At 37.3% G+C, this 18,581-nt stretch overlaps 2 protein-coding genes across 7 annotated transcripts in view; both read right to left on the minus strand.

The window, feature by feature from the left end:
- Window positions 1-4,072: 4,072 nt before the first annotated feature.
- LOC110452427 (glyoxylate reductase/hydroxypyruvate reductase-like) lies at window positions 4,073-11,430 on the minus strand. Of its 2 annotated transcripts, none has more exons than XM_021500947.1 (3): window positions 11,159-11,430; window positions 7,060-7,230; window positions 4,073-4,848 (listed from the first exon to the last, which is right to left on the minus strand). In XM_021500947.1, the coding sequence occupies exons 1-3, from the start codon at window positions 11,361-11,363 to the stop codon at window positions 4,256-4,258; spliced, it is 969 nt and encodes a 322-aa protein (XP_021356622.1). In that variant the 5' UTR covers window positions 11,364-11,430; the 3' UTR covers window positions 4,073-4,255. The 2 variants fall into 2 exon arrangements, with proteins under 2 accessions (XP_021356622.1, XP_021356621.1); XM_021500946.1 differs by lacking the exon at window positions 11,159-11,430 and adding an exon at window positions 8,755-9,492.
- A 1,650-nt stretch (window positions 11,431-13,080) lies between these two features.
- Window positions 13,081-18,581, minus strand: part of LOC110452426 (glyoxylate reductase/hydroxypyruvate reductase-like) — a 34,485-nt gene continuing 28,984 nt past the window's right edge. Inside the window, exons 1-4 of one of the 5 annotated variants that reach the window (XM_021500943.1) lie at window positions 18,466-18,544; window positions 16,848-17,073; window positions 15,071-15,241; window positions 13,083-14,310 (exon numbers count right to left, since the gene is read on the minus strand). In XM_021500943.1, coding sequence (XP_021356618.1) covers window positions 13,715-14,310; window positions 15,071-15,241; window positions 16,848-17,049 — 969 coding nt within the window. In that variant the 5' untranslated portion in view covers window positions 17,050-17,073; window positions 18,466-18,544 and the 3' untranslated portion in view covers window positions 13,083-13,714. Of the gene's footprint in view, window positions 14,311-15,070; window positions 15,242-16,847; window positions 17,074-17,200; window positions 17,392-18,465; window positions 18,545-18,581 lie in introns of those variants that run through there. The other 4 variants (XM_021500942.1, XM_021500941.1, XM_021500945.1 and 1 more) reach the window with 4 other exon arrangements.

Raw genomic sequence — 18,581 nt, forward strand, 5'->3', positions numbered from 1 at the left:
ATAATAGTGCTATTTATGAACATTAGTTTAACATTTCATCTCATTCATTATTTTGGATTTCCTCTTACAAACTTTCGCCATTTAATTTCGTTCAGTAACAATTTCATACCTAAAAGCTATTTAATTACATTTGTACCGTTTAAGAAAACCTCTATGTGTAAATGTTCAATGTAGCTTCTTTGATTCATTGTCGTCAGATTAACTCATGTAATATTGGTGTCCATCTTATACATTATACCTTAGTCAAGTATGTTACGTAATGAGATTAACTGGTCTTACCAAGTATGACACTTAAGTCTCGGACAAAGGACAGGCCAATTGCCTTACCTGTTCGGGTACTCACCAGTCAGAATAGAGAGATAAGTGACAGCTGTCAATCAAATTAACTGTATTGTGTTAATTGTCAATGTGTCACTGTTCTACATGTTTGGTAATCAGTAAGGAGCTAGGCATCGGACTGTACGGGTGTGTTTTTGGATACTCCAGAAATCACCCGCCGACCTAGAGAAAGTTATTCTAATAAATTTATATTTGGACTACAATTCAACACCTTGGAATTCTACTTTCGAACTACACATTACAACGAACAGAAATTTTCGTTGTGATATGTGTATGAAGGAAAATATACATATATTTGTGTAAGTGGGTACCATGTACCTGTGGTGAAACATATCTAACATGGCTATGCCTAGTAATACTGATATCAAGCATATAAATACAAATGTATAAATCAAAATTACACATGAAAATAACATCGTTTTCAGTAACATAAATTCGGTTTATCTGGTTTAAATTTGAGGAAAATATACCAACCCCAAATCAATAAAGCAGGTTTAAACATTGTTAAACGCAGATCCATGAACCTACGCCTGGACTGTGTTAATACGTCATGTAACAGTAACAAATTTGGCCTTAATACCTTGAAATTCGAGACTGCAATCTGATAAACATGCTATAAGTAGGCTAGTTAGGTTTGTTTTGTTTTTTCGTTTAACCTCAGATATAACATGAATATGTGTTATATTATCAGTGCAGTGTGAAGAACACACAGCTGATGTAGCAAATAGGATTGCATTGTTACTATTAGTAATTTTGTCTTTTTTATGTTAAGTGTTCGTCAGGCAAAACTATTTTTGACCCAACATATAAACCGGCAGCGTCAAGTAAGTCCTTGTTAATTCTGTCCGGTGGATGACAGAATATGGCGGTAACCGCGGTCGACCGCTTTTCAAACTCCTTTGCCGGGATATGATCATCGCCGGGCCAGATCCATACGTCACAAACTGTCTTAATGGTCTCTATGCCCGAAGGAGGGGCTGATCTGGAAATCAGAACTCGTGGACGGGCTCACATCATCAAATGAAGGCGTGAGACTGCTGTTTTATACAGGCAGTGAAACAGGTCCTACGAGGACTTTGCTGTAACTCGACTGATAACGAGAGGACACAGTGCAGAGAGTAAGCAAGGTAGACAACTCAAATATCTGCAAAAGGTGTTACTCATTTGTTATCGTTTATAACGACGTCCACGCGACCTTGAGTGATTATAAGAGACCAAACGTGTGTTAGTTGATGTGACAAATAGTGGAAAACCACTGGTATTTTTTAAGCAGATAATGACCATTACATAGTCGTATACACAGTAAATGTAGAGATCCTCAAATAAATATACACAGTATATATAGAAATCCTCCAATTAGTATACAAAGAAACTCAGTATGTATAGAGATTCAACAATTAGTATACACAGTACACACAGTATATATAGATATCCTACAATTAGTATGCACAGTACACACAGTATATATAGCGATTCTCCAATTAGTATGCACAGTACACACAGTAGTATAGAGATTCACCAATTAGTATACACAGTACACACACAGTACATATAGATTTCCTACAATTAGTATTCACAGTACACACAGTACATATAGATATCCTACAATTAGTACATACAGTACACACACAGTATATATAGATATCCTACAATTAGTATACACAGTACACACAGTATATATTGAGATCCTACAATTAGTATACACAGTACACACAGCATATATAGATATCCTACAATTAGTATACACAGTATAATTTTATACATAAAACAACAAATACAACGCGTTTCTTAGTACCTCCCTAGCGCTTTCACCTCTTTATAAAGCTTGTAAAGGGATACGTTCAATCCATCGTCAGACAGACATAACTGCATAAACTACACTTCTTCAATAACAAAGTGACCTTAAGTAATATACCTAACTTAACCTTTTATACAATCTCATTTTGATTGGATGTTTATGACATGTGTCAATCTTTGAACTTTGATTCACATTATTGAATATTCAGTGATGCATTACGTGTTGTTGTTTTTTAAATCCGAAAATTAAAATTGAAATTAGACATAACTGTTAACATGAAAAAGTGAAATATACCAGCTTACCTTGTTGCGTAGACGCAGCGTAGACGCATAGTGGATAGGCGTAATACACTCCGCTATTCTTTCTCAGACATTCGTCTAGTGACCAATCATCATTATTCTTGTTAATTTGATAGCTATGATAATGAACTTATCTTCCTTTTGGGAATAAATTAGTTAGTGATGGCAAGTCATGCAGAAACGTTTTTTGGTTTTTTTGGTGTATTTTGTTGTTTTCGATGCAGATTAAATGATTAATTTATAGAACAAAATTAACATTAGACATCACCTTTTATATTACAGGATGTGTTTTTTCTTGTGTTAGATTGTTGACATGTGGTTCACAACTTTCTGTTACAATTAAAACATGCTTCTGTTATTTTATCTTAAAACATAAAGCAATATGATATATCCAAGTTGTACTTGATTCATAAACATGAACGCGTTAAACGTGTCGCAACGTTTCAACCCCAATTGTGAATAGCAAATAGAACATATTTGTTTCTAGATACACTATCTAGATTGCTCTAGATGCCGATTCCGCCTATGTAGTGCAGGAGACAGCTACCTACCAACAAGCTTGTCTGAAAAACAGATAATAACATCGTTTGTCAAGCAATGACTTTGTTATTAACCTATAGTATATGTCACAGTTTTACTTTATACACTATGTACGTGCTTACCTCTATAGTGCGCCCATGTCATATAGCTTAACAAAGATATCAGTTCTTCTTGAAACATTGCGACACGTTTAATACGTACATTGTGTATAAAGTAAAACTTTGGTATTTCATATTTGATATTTCCTAACTGATGAATCTTATTGAAAAAATAAACTCATAATATTTATTTATTTTTCACTATTGTGTGTTATAGAATGTTTATTTTTTACTGAAAGTTACACTTCGAGTTTTAATGTCCAACCCCTTAGAAGTAGTGTTCCGAGTAGTGACGAACGAGTCAATTATCACACTTAGCACGTTACTGAACAACTCTTATAACAGCAGACTGCTGTACAAATGACAATACAAGACGTTCTCAAATAGGAAAGTTCAGCTGTTTTGACTGCCAAAGTTTGGCCAGATTACAATAATTCGGTTTGCTTAATAACATCTGTTTATCATGTTATGACTTCGATTTAGTATCATTTGTTTTCACAGTATCCACCCCATTCACCAGCCTACTACTTCTAAACATTTATAACCAGAGCCCAACTGTAAAATACAGCTTATATTGCAAACCATTGTACGTTTTGTTTACTATTCAGGTATCCAATAGGCCTTCACATAAACGACATCCACATACATAATGTATAACATAAGACCGTGTATATACCTTAAAATAGACCAACAGCGATCAATACATTTAAACTCGCAGGTAATCAACAACGCTGGTTCTGCGAAAAGCTGACTCTAACATTCGTTTACTTCATACATTTGTTTTTCGTTAGCTCAACAAAGGCTCGCTTAAATGAACCTGTATAGCATTCGTTTCAAAAAAGCTCATATGAAATTGAACTTTGCGATTGAAGCTGAAGGCATTAAAAGTTTTAAGTTATAATGATGACAAACATTCTAGACAGCATTCTACAGTCTGCGGCTAGCAGAATGTTTACGGAAACCATCCTATTAATCATAACAAAAACCAATCGTCACTAGATGACATCTCCGTCTATATATGTATACATTTATTGCTGAATATAAACATATCATTGGTAAATACTCTCAATTTCCTTAACTATGATGTAGCTGTATATTCATTTTAACATAAAATAATCAAGTTTGAAAATAAACAATAATTTTGAAGTCAACGTTTGTGTACGTTATCATAGAAATCAATGTTACCGGACAGCACCCGGGAGATTTTCGCCTCTAATTCCCGCCAAAATGTTCCTTACTGTAAGACTGACCATTGCGTTTGCGGCCTTCAAGCTGGAGCTACCGAGATGAGGGGTCACCAGGCAGTTATTTAGGGAGCGTAGAGGACTGTCCGGCGGAAGTGGTTCGGGTACGGTGACGTCAAGCCCAGCCCCATATATTTCACCAGTGGTCAAAGCCTCAATTAGGTCTTCTTGATTGACCAGTACTCCTCGTGAAACGTTGACAAAGATAGCCGACTTCTTCATCTTTTTGAATGCGGTTTTGTTGAAGAGACCTTCGTTGTTTGGATTGATAGAACAGCATGCTATTACAAAATCAGAGTCTTCCAGAAGTTTGTCGAATGACACGAATTCTGCTTTAACTTCTTCTGCAAAAGACTTCTGACTATTTCCGGTATACAGGAACTTAGTAACATTGAAGGAGTTCAGTCGCCTAGCAACCGCCATACCGATGCGACCTAGCCCTACGATACCAACTGTGGATCCGGCAACCTCGTGACCACAGAGAAACAAGGCATTTTCCCGAGTTTCTTCCCGACTGGTGCAGGCGTACCCTGTGAGTAGTAAATAAACAAATACAAAACTTAAACCAAATTTACATGTATCGATTAATCTAATGGCATCAGCGATATTTGCGGCCAGGTGCTTAAACTTCCGATATAAGCGAAATAAATATCTAAACTCGTAAATAAAAACCTAATAACTTCATGTAAAATCCCTTGACATCGTAATAATAGAGATACATCAGACATACTAGATTTGAATAACATATTTCATCAACAATTGTGGAGACCGAAGTGAAATAGAAACATAAAGTCTTACATCCAAACAATAAAGGTATTGTACTCGTAATGGTGTATGGTGTATATGTATCTGTTGAAAATAACCTGGACACCAGAGCGCACGGGATCAAACGATCTCCATTTCCTTTTGAGGATCCCATTATCCCAAAAGATTGCATTGGAATCATCATCACTATCCTCTAGGGAATCAGCCACCTTCATATTATCAAGATGAATTATGAATTTGTTTGGCATTTATTTATACAGCTCTACATTCATTCAGTTTGTTAGACGCAGACATACGTTCTTCCGTTGAGTTGCTATGCCGTCGATATAGTCATCATTAATAGGTTTGTGTGACGTAGTCAGACCTGCCTTCCTTGAGTTGGTGTGACATGTCATATCTTGACTCCTTGTGATGGTGTGGCAATCTTACTTTCTTCGATTTGCTATGACACACATATAAACACGAGTTGTATGATGGGACGTAGTCAGACCTACCTTCCTTGAGTTGGTGTGATATGTCAGATATTGACTCCTTGTGATGGTGTGGCAATCTTACTTTCTTTTATTTGCTATGACATAGACATACCTATCTTATAAAAATACGAGTTGTTTGATGGGACGTAGTCAGACCTGCCTTCCTTGAGTTGGTGTGACATGTCATATCTTGACTCCTTGTGATGGTGTGGCATTCTTACTTTCTTCGATTTGCTATGACACACATATAAATACGAGTTGTTTGAATGGACGTAGTCAGACCAACCTTCCTTGAGTTGGTGTGATATGTCAGATATTGACTCCTTGTGATGGTGTGGCAATCTTGCTTTCTTCGATTTGCTATGACACACATATAAACACGAGTTGTATGATGGGACGTAGTCAGACCTACCTTCCTTGAGTTGGTGTGATATGACAGATCTTGACTCCTTGTGATGGTGTGGCAATCTTACTTTCTTTGATTTTGCTATGACATAGACATACTTATCTTATAAAAATACGAGTTGTTTGATGGGACGTATTCAGACCTGCCTTCCTTGAGTTGGCGTGATATGTCAGATCTTGACTCCTTGTGATGGTGTGGCAATCTTACTTTCTTTGATTTGCTATGACATAGACATACCTATCTTATAAAAATACGAGTGGTTTGATGGGACGTAGTCAGACCTACCTTCCTTGAGTTGGTGTGATATGTCAGATATTGACTCCTTGTGATGGTGTGGCAATCTTACTTTCTTTGATTTGCTATGACATAGACATACCTATCTTATAAAAATACGAGTTGTTTAATGGGACGTAGTCAGACCTGCCTTCCTTGAGTTGGTGTGACATGTCATATCTTGACTCCTTGTGATGGTGTGGCAATCTTACTTTCTTCGATTTGCTATGACAGACATACCTAACTTATAAAAATAAGAGTTGTTTGATGGGACGTAGTCAGACCTGCCTTCCTTGAGTTGGCGTGATATGTCAGAGCTTGGCGCCTTGTGATGGTGTGGCAATCTTACTTTCTTCGATTTGCTATGACACACATATAAATACGAGTTGTTTGATGGGACGTAGTCAGACCTGCCTTCCTTGAGTTGGGGTGATATGTCAGATCTTGACTCCTTGTGATGGTGTGGCAATCTTACTTTCTACGATTTGCTATGACACACATATAAATACGAGTTGTTTGATGGGACTTAGTCAGACCTACCTTCCTTGAGTTGGTGTGATATGTCAGAACTTGACTCCTTGTGATGGTGTGGCAATCTTACTTTCTTTTATTTGCTATGACATAGACATACCTATCTTATAAAAATACGAGTTGTTTAATGGGACGTAGTCGGTCCTACCTTTCGTTAGGCGATGTGACGTAAACAAGTCTACTTTCATAACGACACTTTTGCGAAGTCAGGTAAAATTTATTTTATTGAGTCAATGTAAAGGAGACAACATTTTTCATCGATTCGGTATGATGCAGACTTTAGACAAACCTACCTTCTTTGAGTCCGCGTGCCGCTGACAGGAGCAGAGCTATGGTTAGCTCGGCCACAGCATCATTAGGCACATTAGGGCAGTGGCCAACCTTGATACCACGACGCTGACACTCGTCAAGGTCAATGTGTTCTAGTCCGACTGACATAGTTCCAACCACCTTTAGACTCGGGCCTGTAAGCAGCAATATATAGGACATGTGACCAGACAGTTTGTCCACGGTAACATTTGCATGCGCAACGTCCAGACGTATTTGATTGAAGGAATTATAGGAAGTGCAAACTTGACATACATCTAAACAAAACTTTGGCAGAACGTTTTACATTAAGGCATTGGTAACGAGAAAAGATGGAATCACAAAAAACATTAACAAGGGCCAACTTACGACGACAAATAACAACGAATGAACACTGTTGTTGAATCAGAAAATTGAAAATAAGAAATGTCAACACGACAAAATAACAACAACATTACAATATCAAAGACAAACTAGCAATGAACGACAGCATATCGATAAACCTGTAAACAGAATGGTTTTCAGCGAATCTTCATATTGATATGTGAACATTTTTTTTAAATTATTGAAGGCAAAATAGTTTGATTAAATAGGTCGAAGACCGTACTTCGTAGTGCAGCAAATGAAATACTTCCTCTATACTAAAATTATTCTTACAGCTTGATGAACAATATAAACAGAAATAACCAAATTTATCATTACAAGTTCATAAAATCATTTTGTATCGGGCAATTGTCCCTGTTCATCATTTTCTTAGTTGTCCATTATACGGCAATACATTTATTTACTTTGTCAATCTCTCGTTAATAAACTTGGGAATAGAATACACAGAAATATTCTCTTAAGTTCATTTTCGTTTTCAACTCTAACCAACGAGATTTTCTTAACTTATTTAGTCGATAAATTCACGATATCATCGATTCGAGTATATCAGCAACGATAATCTGAGGTTTACTTCGGCTGACTACACTATACTAAATTTGTACAATGACGAATCTGCTTAGCGGACGTTGGATCGTGCTTTCCCCGGCTATGAGAGTTAGAAAAGCATGATAAACATGTTTACTAGTTGTGGAATACACAGGGACATGTTACATGCTACACAAATAATGTATATGAAGGAACATATATGTATACTTAAGTGGTTACCATGTACCTGTGGTGAAACATATGTAAAATGGCTATGCTGGTGTAATAATGATATCAAACGTATAAATGTAGATCATATAAGCTTCGCCCCTCCATTAAATATACATTCGAGCATACAAATTCAGTATTAATAAAATAAAACTTAATCAATATTAACAACACGAACAACAAACATTTACAAATAACCACATATGTTAAAGTCTGTATATCAATATGAATTTTTAAAAGACTATATTGAGTAGAGGTTAAATAAAATGGACGTCCCTTCTTTGATTCTTTCATTCCAACAACCAAACACTTTCTGCAGGTTAATAACAAAGAGACGTTACGCCTCATGTCCAAAAATTGTTAAACGCATATCCATGTAGCTCCGCCTGGACTATGTTCATACGTCATGTAACGTGCAGTACAGTAAGGAAAACATACAGTTGATGTAGCAAATAGGATTGCATTGTTACTATGAATATTTTTGTCATTTGTTATGTTAAGTGTTTGTCAGGAAAAACGTTTATATATTGACCCTATATACTAACCTGCAGCATCAAGTAAGTCCTTGTTAATTATGTCAGATGATTGACACAAAATGGCGGTTACCCCGGCCGCCCGCTTCATAAACTCCTCCGCCGGGATAGGATCATCCCCGGGCCAAATCCATACGTCACAAACTGCCTTAATGGGCTCTATGCCCGCGGGAAGGGCTGATCGGGATATCAGAACTCGTGGACGGGCTGACATCATCAAATGAAGGCGTGAGACTGCTGTTTGTTTTCTACAGACACTGACACAGGTCCAACGAGGATTTCGCTGTAACTCGACTGATAATCAAAGGAGAAAACTCAAATATCTGTCAAAAAAATATAAGAGTTTGACCATTCATTTCTGACGAGGATGGTTACGAGGATACTCCGAAGGTATCGTTTATAATGTCGTCCAAGCGACGTGCATTTACAGTGCACCTCCGGTGTAAAAGACGGCCGCCAAGATGTTATATTCGGACTTGCGTAACACAGTCCGGGCAGGAAACCAGAACTGTGACAGCATCAACGCAAACAATACACATATACAGAACTCACAGAAGATGATACACCGACAGAGTAAATAATGTATACAGCCATATGAGACGGTATCACCTGTGCTCAACTGTAGTTAATTCCATGAACATTCACCAATGCCAACGGTACATTTGTACACATAAGTTGATAAAACTAAAACGACATCTGAACACATCTGACTGCTATTCAACCTACGTCAACTTTCAATGTGCATATCAGTCTAAAACTGAAACGGAAGACATCTTCCGTAAATACAAAAATCATAAAACACTCCAGGATGAGCTTGCTGATGAACCATTGAACACAATATCAAATACAGAAGACAGAGCGGGCAAAATTATCCCCGAAGCAAGGGTGAGGAAGCAAACACCAAATACATAACGTCAAATCATTTGACGCTTCTAGAGGATTTATCAAAGTGTGTTTTCGTGGAGAAAACGGAAAATACGCACAAAGAATGCACTGCACTACAAACCGGAAAGAAATAACCAGTCGTTATTCATCACCGACAGATCCGGACAAGGACGGTTATATACACAGTTCGTCGCTCGAAGATACGCATCTAAATATCACCCAGAGACGGGAAATATCACGGATAATCTAAAAGTACAAATGCCCAAATTTTCTTTATAATCTAGAAGCCTCTCGCCTTTGAATGACACCATCCTCAATGATACTAAAAAATAACCATTACGCTTTATATCATTGAAATCATGTTGGAAATCAGTAGAACCCGAACGTTTGTGTATTTTTACGGTAAATGTGCGTTATAGGATAGATTGATTAATTGACAAGATTACTGTCATGATAGTTAAAAAAACAAAATCTAAAATCCATCAGTCACAGATTGACATATAATGTATACCTGCCTCTTTGTCTTATAGTGTAAATAGCAGAGAAAAAAAACATTGTTTTCTTTCCATATATGTAAAGATTGAAGCAAAGTATTTATTAAGTGTGAATCTTAAAACAAAGATAGACATTATTTTATGTTAAAAAGTTAAATTACATGTTATACTTTTTCCCACTAAAGTGTTGAGCTTCAATATGTACATGTAGTAGTATAGATAAGAAATATCGCCCTGGTGTCATAATTAACAAATTTTTCATATTAGAACCATATGTAAATGTACAAGATGGCAGTAACAAAGCGAGAGAACTGCCTTATTTGATTGGCACTTAATCTGAGGAATTGAGGAGTTGAAACTGAAACTATATAAATATGGTGTCATTATCAATTTTATGAGCACATATCAAGCATGCCGATTCAGTACAAAAGAAAAAAGAACAAAACATTGACAACAGGATGAACAAACATTAACCCTTTCACCACTGTAGACCCTAATGGACTCATCCAAATCAATGTATGGTAGAGTTTACTTAAGTTGCATAGGGGTGAAAAGGTTAATAATTAACTACAAAAATTGAAGCCTATATTTTTTAAGCAATTGTAAAAGACTCTATTGCGTAGCGGGTTATTAAGCCAATAGGGTAATAACTAGAAGACGCTACGCCTCCAACATCATGTCATAAAAATGTGTATCACATCTATAAATAACTGCACCTTGACCGTGTGCAAACCTTATGTAACTTTGTGGGGGGGGGGGGGGGGATCTTACCTTAATACCCAGGGGTTCGTTACAAATGTCTGAAATGCACATATATGCTATACCGATATGGATCACAGCACATATGTGTGTCTGAAATACAAATATGCTATACTGATACATCATGTATGGTGTGACCCATATCAGTATAGCATATGTGTATTTCAGATGATTGTAAGAACCCCTGTGATTGAATCCAAGTTTCCGTTCTTATTTGTAATTTTGACATTTGTATGGTTCGCAGGTTAAAGTTTTTGATATTGATTCTATATACTAACCTGCAGCATCCAGTAAGTCCTTGTTAATTCTATCGGATGATTGACAGAATATGGCGGTTACCCCGGCCGCCCGCTTCCTAAACTCCTCCGCCGGGATAGGATCATCCCCGGGCCAGATCCATACGTCACATACTGCCTTTATAGGGTCTATCCCCGCGGAAGGAGGGGCTGATCGGGAGATCAGGACTCGGGGACGGGCTGACATGATGATCCGGAGGCCAGCTACTTGCTGAAGTTTACAGAGTGACCAAGTATGAAGTGACCCGAATGATATCGAGAGAGCACAGTACAGAAACACAGTGACTACACCTATAACTTAAATGTACTTAATCGATTTGCAGATCTGCTGAAGATGCATAAGTGGTTCCAAAGGTTGTGGCCCCGTCTGTTAGTACATCAATAATAACGAGGTTGATAACTCCGTAGCCCTAGTAAAATGACCCTGTACGGCCATGCATATGTGTCATAACCCCTATAAATACTACCATGCTACATGTAAGATCGGTATGGATCGACAGAAATATTTTTTCTTCAATTCGATGATATTTTCTGATATATCATGATTTTTCAAATTTGGTTTATGGTACCTTTGTATACTTTGCCGTGTACTTGTATAACCCTAACACTGATTGGCTCGTCAAATTGCTAAATTAATCGATCTCTGGTATATTGCAATACACGGGCATATCGAACGTATTCCAATATAACTGTATCGCGATATTTATCAAAAGTCTAGTTTTATGTATTTGCTATGTGTTTTAGCTTCACAAATCGTTACATATTTTACCAAGTATGTAAAGAACCATAAACAGATCATTACAACTGATGGGAATAGTAATAAGCCTACTGTACCGAAACCCCTTGAACCAACATTAAGTTCCTATAATTTTTAGTATTTGCTTGGGTCCATGAGGCAAATTCAATAAATTCTGTTACGACACAACCCCCGTTCCTACGCGCAATAAAACAGTCTATCGCCTTACCAGACTGCAAAACCATTAAAAGAACTATGTACGTGAACAATTTCGATATCATCCGACAGGAATTGAACAGGTTATTCACGTTTGAATGGTTGGCATTTCAGAAGGCAGTACACATCACATTCTGACTAATTGCTTGAAATTAATTAAAGAAGCTTTGTGTCCGACGGATCCCCTATTTGCCGACATCTTAAAAAAAGGCCGAACGTTTGAGATGTACAAAATATATTTTGAAAAGGTACAATAATTGCAACTCAGGTAAGTGATCTGAGCTACTTACAGGGGATGAAACCCGGGTCTTTTACTTTGACGCATTAATAACAAGCAATGGTTATCGAGAAATCAAGAAAGGCAAGTGATTGCAAGACGTATTGAAAGCTCCAAGAAAGTTTTGTATGCCGTGTTTGTCAATTCTAGAAACGCCGCAGTGGGCCAGTTCTAAATCGAGATGAGGGGGCTCATATATAGACTCGCACATCTATGACCAAGTATTTAACAAAGCGTAGCTGAATCAAGTCCGTACATATATAACAGTTATTGTATATACGCTTACAGCATAGAAGAATCGATATCGATTTTGTGGACAACTCGTACACATTTTACACCTTTGTGTGCGTACGCTTTCACTGGTCCTTTGTCTGATGGAGATGACAGTGGACATACCGTACTAGTCATCGAAACGTCACATAAAAACTCTTATTGGTTGTGTAAAAAGAACTTTTCATAGTACGTATTGAGAACATTGTTCATCCGGTAATGACAAATTTCAAATGACAGGTCATTTCCTCCAATAGGAATGGGTAATTTATTACATTTTGATTCAAAATGTATTTAATCACATTTCATTCAATATATAATACTTTTTATCGATTTCATTGCGTTGTTTCAAACTGTCTTAATGTGTGTATCGGGGTTTTTTTTTCAAATTATCAAAATAATTTTCCCGAACGATGATTTGTAATGGTTTACAGATTAAACACAAAACATATTAAGATGTGTCAGCTTTTATTTATATATTTACTGGATGGTTGGTGCGAGTTACATTTGTATTTTTTTACTTTACATAGCAACGCTTAAAATACTTTAAATGTCCCCACAGGAAATCTAAAACAATTGCGGTTTTCGTCTTTTGTTTTTAAAAATGCGCATTTGTATGAAATGATCCATTTTTCGTACAATCATCTAAATTAAACCGCTTAATATAATAATGTAGATTTCTCAATTCAAAAATGTCGGTTGTTTAAAAGAGGTTGATAGTCTCCATACCAACACAACAACCAAACTAAAATTTAATAGAATTAATTCAGCTCAGATCGAGTAACAAATATAAAACGAAACAGAGACTACATGTATAATCGATCATAATACAACATAAAGACAGCCATAAAATGTTTGATAAATCTAAATCTACTCTGTTTATCTAAAGCAATCCATACATTTCTTGTTGTATTCATTTCTAGTCATTCTGTCCGTAATTATATATTTTATCTCAATACACAAAGATCATTTTCTCAACCTAGTTTTAAAATTACAAAATATATTTGTAGACAAAGTTTTATCTTCATAGAAATAAACATCACGGGACAGGCGAAGGGAGATCTTCCCCATTTATTCCCGCCAAAATGTTTCTGGCTGTGAGACTGGCCATTCCATTTCTGGCATTCAAGGTGGCGCTACCGATGTGTGGTGTCATGACGCAGTTCTTCAAAGAGTGTAGTGGATTGCCCGTTGGAAGTGGCTCCGGTGTGGTGACATCAAGTGCGGCCCCATATATCTCACCGGTGGTCAAGGCCTCAATTAAGTCATCCTGATTGACCAATACTCCTCGCGTAACGTTGATGAAGATGGCCGACTTCTTCATCTTTTTAAATGCAGTTTTGTTGAAGAGGCCTTTGTTGTTCTGATTTATAGAACAGCATGCTATTACAAAATCAGAGTTCTCGAGAAGTTTGTCGAACGACACAAATTCTGCATTCACCTCTGACGCACAAGGCTTCTGGCTATTTCCGGTATACAGGAACTTAGCAACACTGAAGGACTTGAGCCGCCTAGCAACCGCCATACCGATGCGTCCCAACCCCACAATGCCAATGGTGGATCCGGAAACCTCGTGACCACAGAGAAACGTGGCATGTTCCCAGGATTTTTCTCCACTTAGCGTACAGGCGTATCCTGTGTGTAGCAAAAGAAGAGTACGTATTGCACTTATTACAGTGGCATGCAATACATGTATTGGATTAATTAAATACCATCGTCAATAAAATATAAAGTTAGTTATGTTAGACGATTACGAAGCAAGTTTTTCTCGATTTATACCAGTTAAGTACTCTAGCTGGATGGCCTACGATTCTGGACTCAAAAGAGACCAGAATGTTGAAATAACAAAGGTTGAAACTAAATGCATACCGAAACTAGAAGAAAAGTTACAAAGAATCCTTGTTATAATTTGGAAATAGTCTTCGAAATCAGTGGATGTATGATGCCCTCGCTGTCTGTACAGCAAAGTGATAAAGCGATAGTGACAATAGCGCATAGGAGCAATCGGGAACCGTCGGCACTTTCCGTAAACGAGAAAATATTCCCGATTAAGCATGTGAGCGGTCTTCCCTGGGTAGCCAGTGATACCTTCCGACGGAAGAGGTTGTGTGTATCATGATGAAATCTCTATCATAAATGCAGAAAACCGTTGTTTTCAAAACTGGTATTTGGAATAATGTGGAAGAAGGAAGCATACCCTAAGCTGAGTTGATGCAAGAGAAATATCAACCATCGGGTGTGACTCTCCAACGTATTACATGTACCCCTTTGTTCGAAGCCAGTGTCCAGTTAGGCAATACCGAATATTGTGTTGTAACTGTCATGCCTTTATGGTCAAGAAATATAATACTAAGCTTTCTTGAGTCGGCGTGACGTAGACTCTAGACAAACCTACCTTCCTTAAGTCTGCGAGCCGATGACAGGAGCAGAGCTATAGTTAGCTCGGCCACAGCGTTGGTTAGCACGTCAGGTGTATTGCCGACCTTGACACCACGACGCCGACACTCGTCAAGGTCAATGTGGTCTAGTCCCACAGACATGGTTCCAACCACCTTTAGACTCGGACCTGTAAACAACAATATAGGACATGTGACCAGACAGTGTGTCCACGGCTACATCCTCCTAGCAATGTATGGACATCCAAAAGACTGTAGAACGTAAAACGCGATGTACATCTTAAAGAGCGTGTGCAACCTTAACCAAAGAAGCAGTCTGACTTTAAAACATCGAAATGATATATGATTTAGAAAAACAAACGACCCAGGGGCCTTATTATTTCATTTAGATTTTATTTTGTTTTATATTAAAAGCTGTTGAATACCATACATTTTTATCAAAGAGTGCAAGAAATATAAGCTGTAAGAAATGCATATCCATGGGGCAGGAAAGACAGTTAAGACATGAATGTACTTGTTTTTTTCATGCCAACCAATTTGAAATATTGTTATGGAGTGGGGATCTTAACTCCTCCATGTAATGATTTACGGAGTAAGTATCCAGAGGTGATGCAGGACCTCAGAGCCAATCCTAGTAGCATGAGGGTATTAATATCATTATGGCTAGCAATTGTGTATCTGGTTATGGGGGTGGGGATCTCCGATATTTCTATGTTGTGGTCAAGAAAGTAAGCTTCCAGTGGACGGGCTGGACCCGCGCCAATCTTGGTAGCACGAATGCATTTGTGTGGATGTAAAATGTTCCCATGTTATGACCTAGGTAGCAGATCAAGGCCACTTTATTTCGCAAAAAAAAAATCGGGCTCAATTCCAGGAATCTTCGAGCCAAATGTCAGGACAACAGAACTTTCAGTTCTTTGGAAGAATAATGCGACATATGGACGAAGGCCACCGTCAATACATGATATACACCATCATATCAATTGGGGTGGCCTAAAGCCCTAAACGTGTACAATTACCCTAACCACCTCAGTAGTGACGTAGCATACATGGATGCTTGTATGCTCATGCATACACTAAAAATTTCAAGATTTTTTTAATCACATATTTTTTATTAATATCTGTTATGCCTATATACATATCTAAAACAAGTTAGTGAAGTACAAAACAAATATTCATATAAAAAGGTTTTACTTGTTAATAATCAGTCTAAAAGGAGTTCACAGAACACGGGAGATTGCTTCAAGCACCTAGTAGAATTTTGTCAGCTATGGTCCCTCCCATACCCACCGCCCTCCTCCGGCTCTGCGTGTCTCTGACGCTCTGTAAGCATACACTCCGAAAAATTATTTGCTACGCCACTGCTTAGTTTAGGTCCAAATATAGTTTTACAAATTATCAGGTCCCTGGGGACCCCCTAACCCCCTAAAAGTAAAAATATTACTCTCTTCACATTAGGATAGGCCCAAACATAATAACTGTAACACATTCTCATGTACATTAGGTCCTAACGAAAACATGCTATTAATATTGATGAATACATGTAAAAATTGCACCACATGAATAAACTGTGCGGCCGGTGGCATGTCCTTATTACATAAATACGTATGTAAATGTTCGTAATATCAACGATACCTGATTACGTTTGTAAAGTGTTGCTATTGCTCGCACAGGCCTGTGATCTGGTTAATAAAGTTGTATATATTCTGAAAGTATTTTCGAGCTTTTCACATGTGGATTTTTATGGGGAGTTTCTCATGTCAAAGGTATACAAACCGGCAGCATCAAGTAAGTCCTTGTCAATTTTGTCCGGTGGGTGACAGAATATGGCGGTTACCCCGGCCGCCTGCTTCTCAAACTCCTCCGCGGGGATAGGATCCTCCCCGGGCCAGATCCATACGTCACAAACTGCCTTAATGGGGTCTATGCCCGCGGGAGGGGCTGATCGGGAGATCAGGACTCGGGGACGGGCTGACATGATGATATAGAGGTCGTGTCCTTGCTGGAATATACAGAGTGACACAGGTACGTGAAGATAGTCTGATGAAGCTCGACTGATAACGAGAGGTCACAGGTCAGAAACTCGTACAAACAAACATTAGATATGTTCACCATGCATATTAACTCACATACGATAGTTGTTGTCTTCGTGACGGATATTGCTTAAAGTAATCAAAGACACCTGTTGTCAATGCGATGTCTTACATGTACTTGACTGTAACGTCTTGCAGTGCGTTATAGATTCCCCTGTCACTAACTCAAATGGGTCTCAAGTAGGACCTATAAATATAGTACGAAAGTACGGCTATCACAAAACATGTGGAACGCATGCCCTACTTTCAGTTTCACAAGTGTTTGTACACAGTACAGTGGTTACGATAAAAATGAATTCCATACGGTTCATTTTAAAAGCATACGATATCACTTTTGAAGTTGGGAATAGTGATGGTAATGATATACTTTTGTAAGTAACGACGAGGGCCTGGTGTAGGGCTTTCAACTTATACCGTTGACCTATCAAAGACAGACATGTTGTAACTTTACCACGTACACTGTACATGTACGCACTTGAAAACCATCGAACTACAAATTAACATAATCATATTAAAATAAATCCACCTATTTTTAAGTAATTGAGGAAATGTTCACAATTAATACAAATGATGTTCCTAATTCCATTGAAGATTCAACTATATTCAATTGAATTTTAGAAAATTGTTATTGAACTGTGAAAGGATGGGTTCAATACAATTGACGATGCAATTGAAAGTAAATATATATATATATTCGAATCAGTTGAATCTTCAATTGAGTTATACCCATCTTTATTTGAGCATGCCTAATTGAAGATATGTGAAAAGAACTAAAGATATATCCAATTCAATTAAAGATATATTGTTGAAGACATCTCCAATTAAATTCAATTATAGATATCATAGAAAAGTCCAATTATCTGTGATGATAAATCCTATTAATTAATATATCATTTAATCAGGGATATTTTTAAACCATATCTAACGAATTAATTTGCAAAACTAACAGAATAAAGCAAAAGAAAATGTCCCAAATTTAATTAAAATCCTCATGAAACCAGAGACCTATTATACGTCTCTGATGAAACGTAGTTGCCAATTACGTATTTATAATTTTCCGGAACAAAATTTTGATATACTATATCCACGGACTAATCTAATTCCGTGCTATATCATACCAGGGATGTGTAGTCACATCCCTGATCATACTTAGTTCATATAGTTCATATAGCGATGTGCCTATATGTTAAAATACTTGCTAACTTTTAATCTCCATGGGGGAGATTTCACGTGCTCAACATTTAAAAAATATGATGAAATATGTGTATATACCCCTAAAGAAAAAACATTAAATGACATACAGTCCAGATTAAAAATGCTCAATTTTAGGGTACAAAAACGTGAGTCTCTCTCCAAAATAGGTAAATTTTGGTTTTGTTTTTATCTAAAGCGTCCCAAAGACGTAGATACCGACGCA

Source organism: Mizuhopecten yessoensis, unplaced genomic scaffold (assembly GCF_002113885.1).
Source record: "Mizuhopecten yessoensis strain PY_sf001 unplaced genomic scaffold, ASM211388v2 scaffold6683, whole genome shotgun sequence".
NCBI classification, from domain to species: domain Eukaryota; kingdom Metazoa; phylum Mollusca; class Bivalvia; order Pectinida; family Pectinidae; genus Mizuhopecten; species Mizuhopecten yessoensis.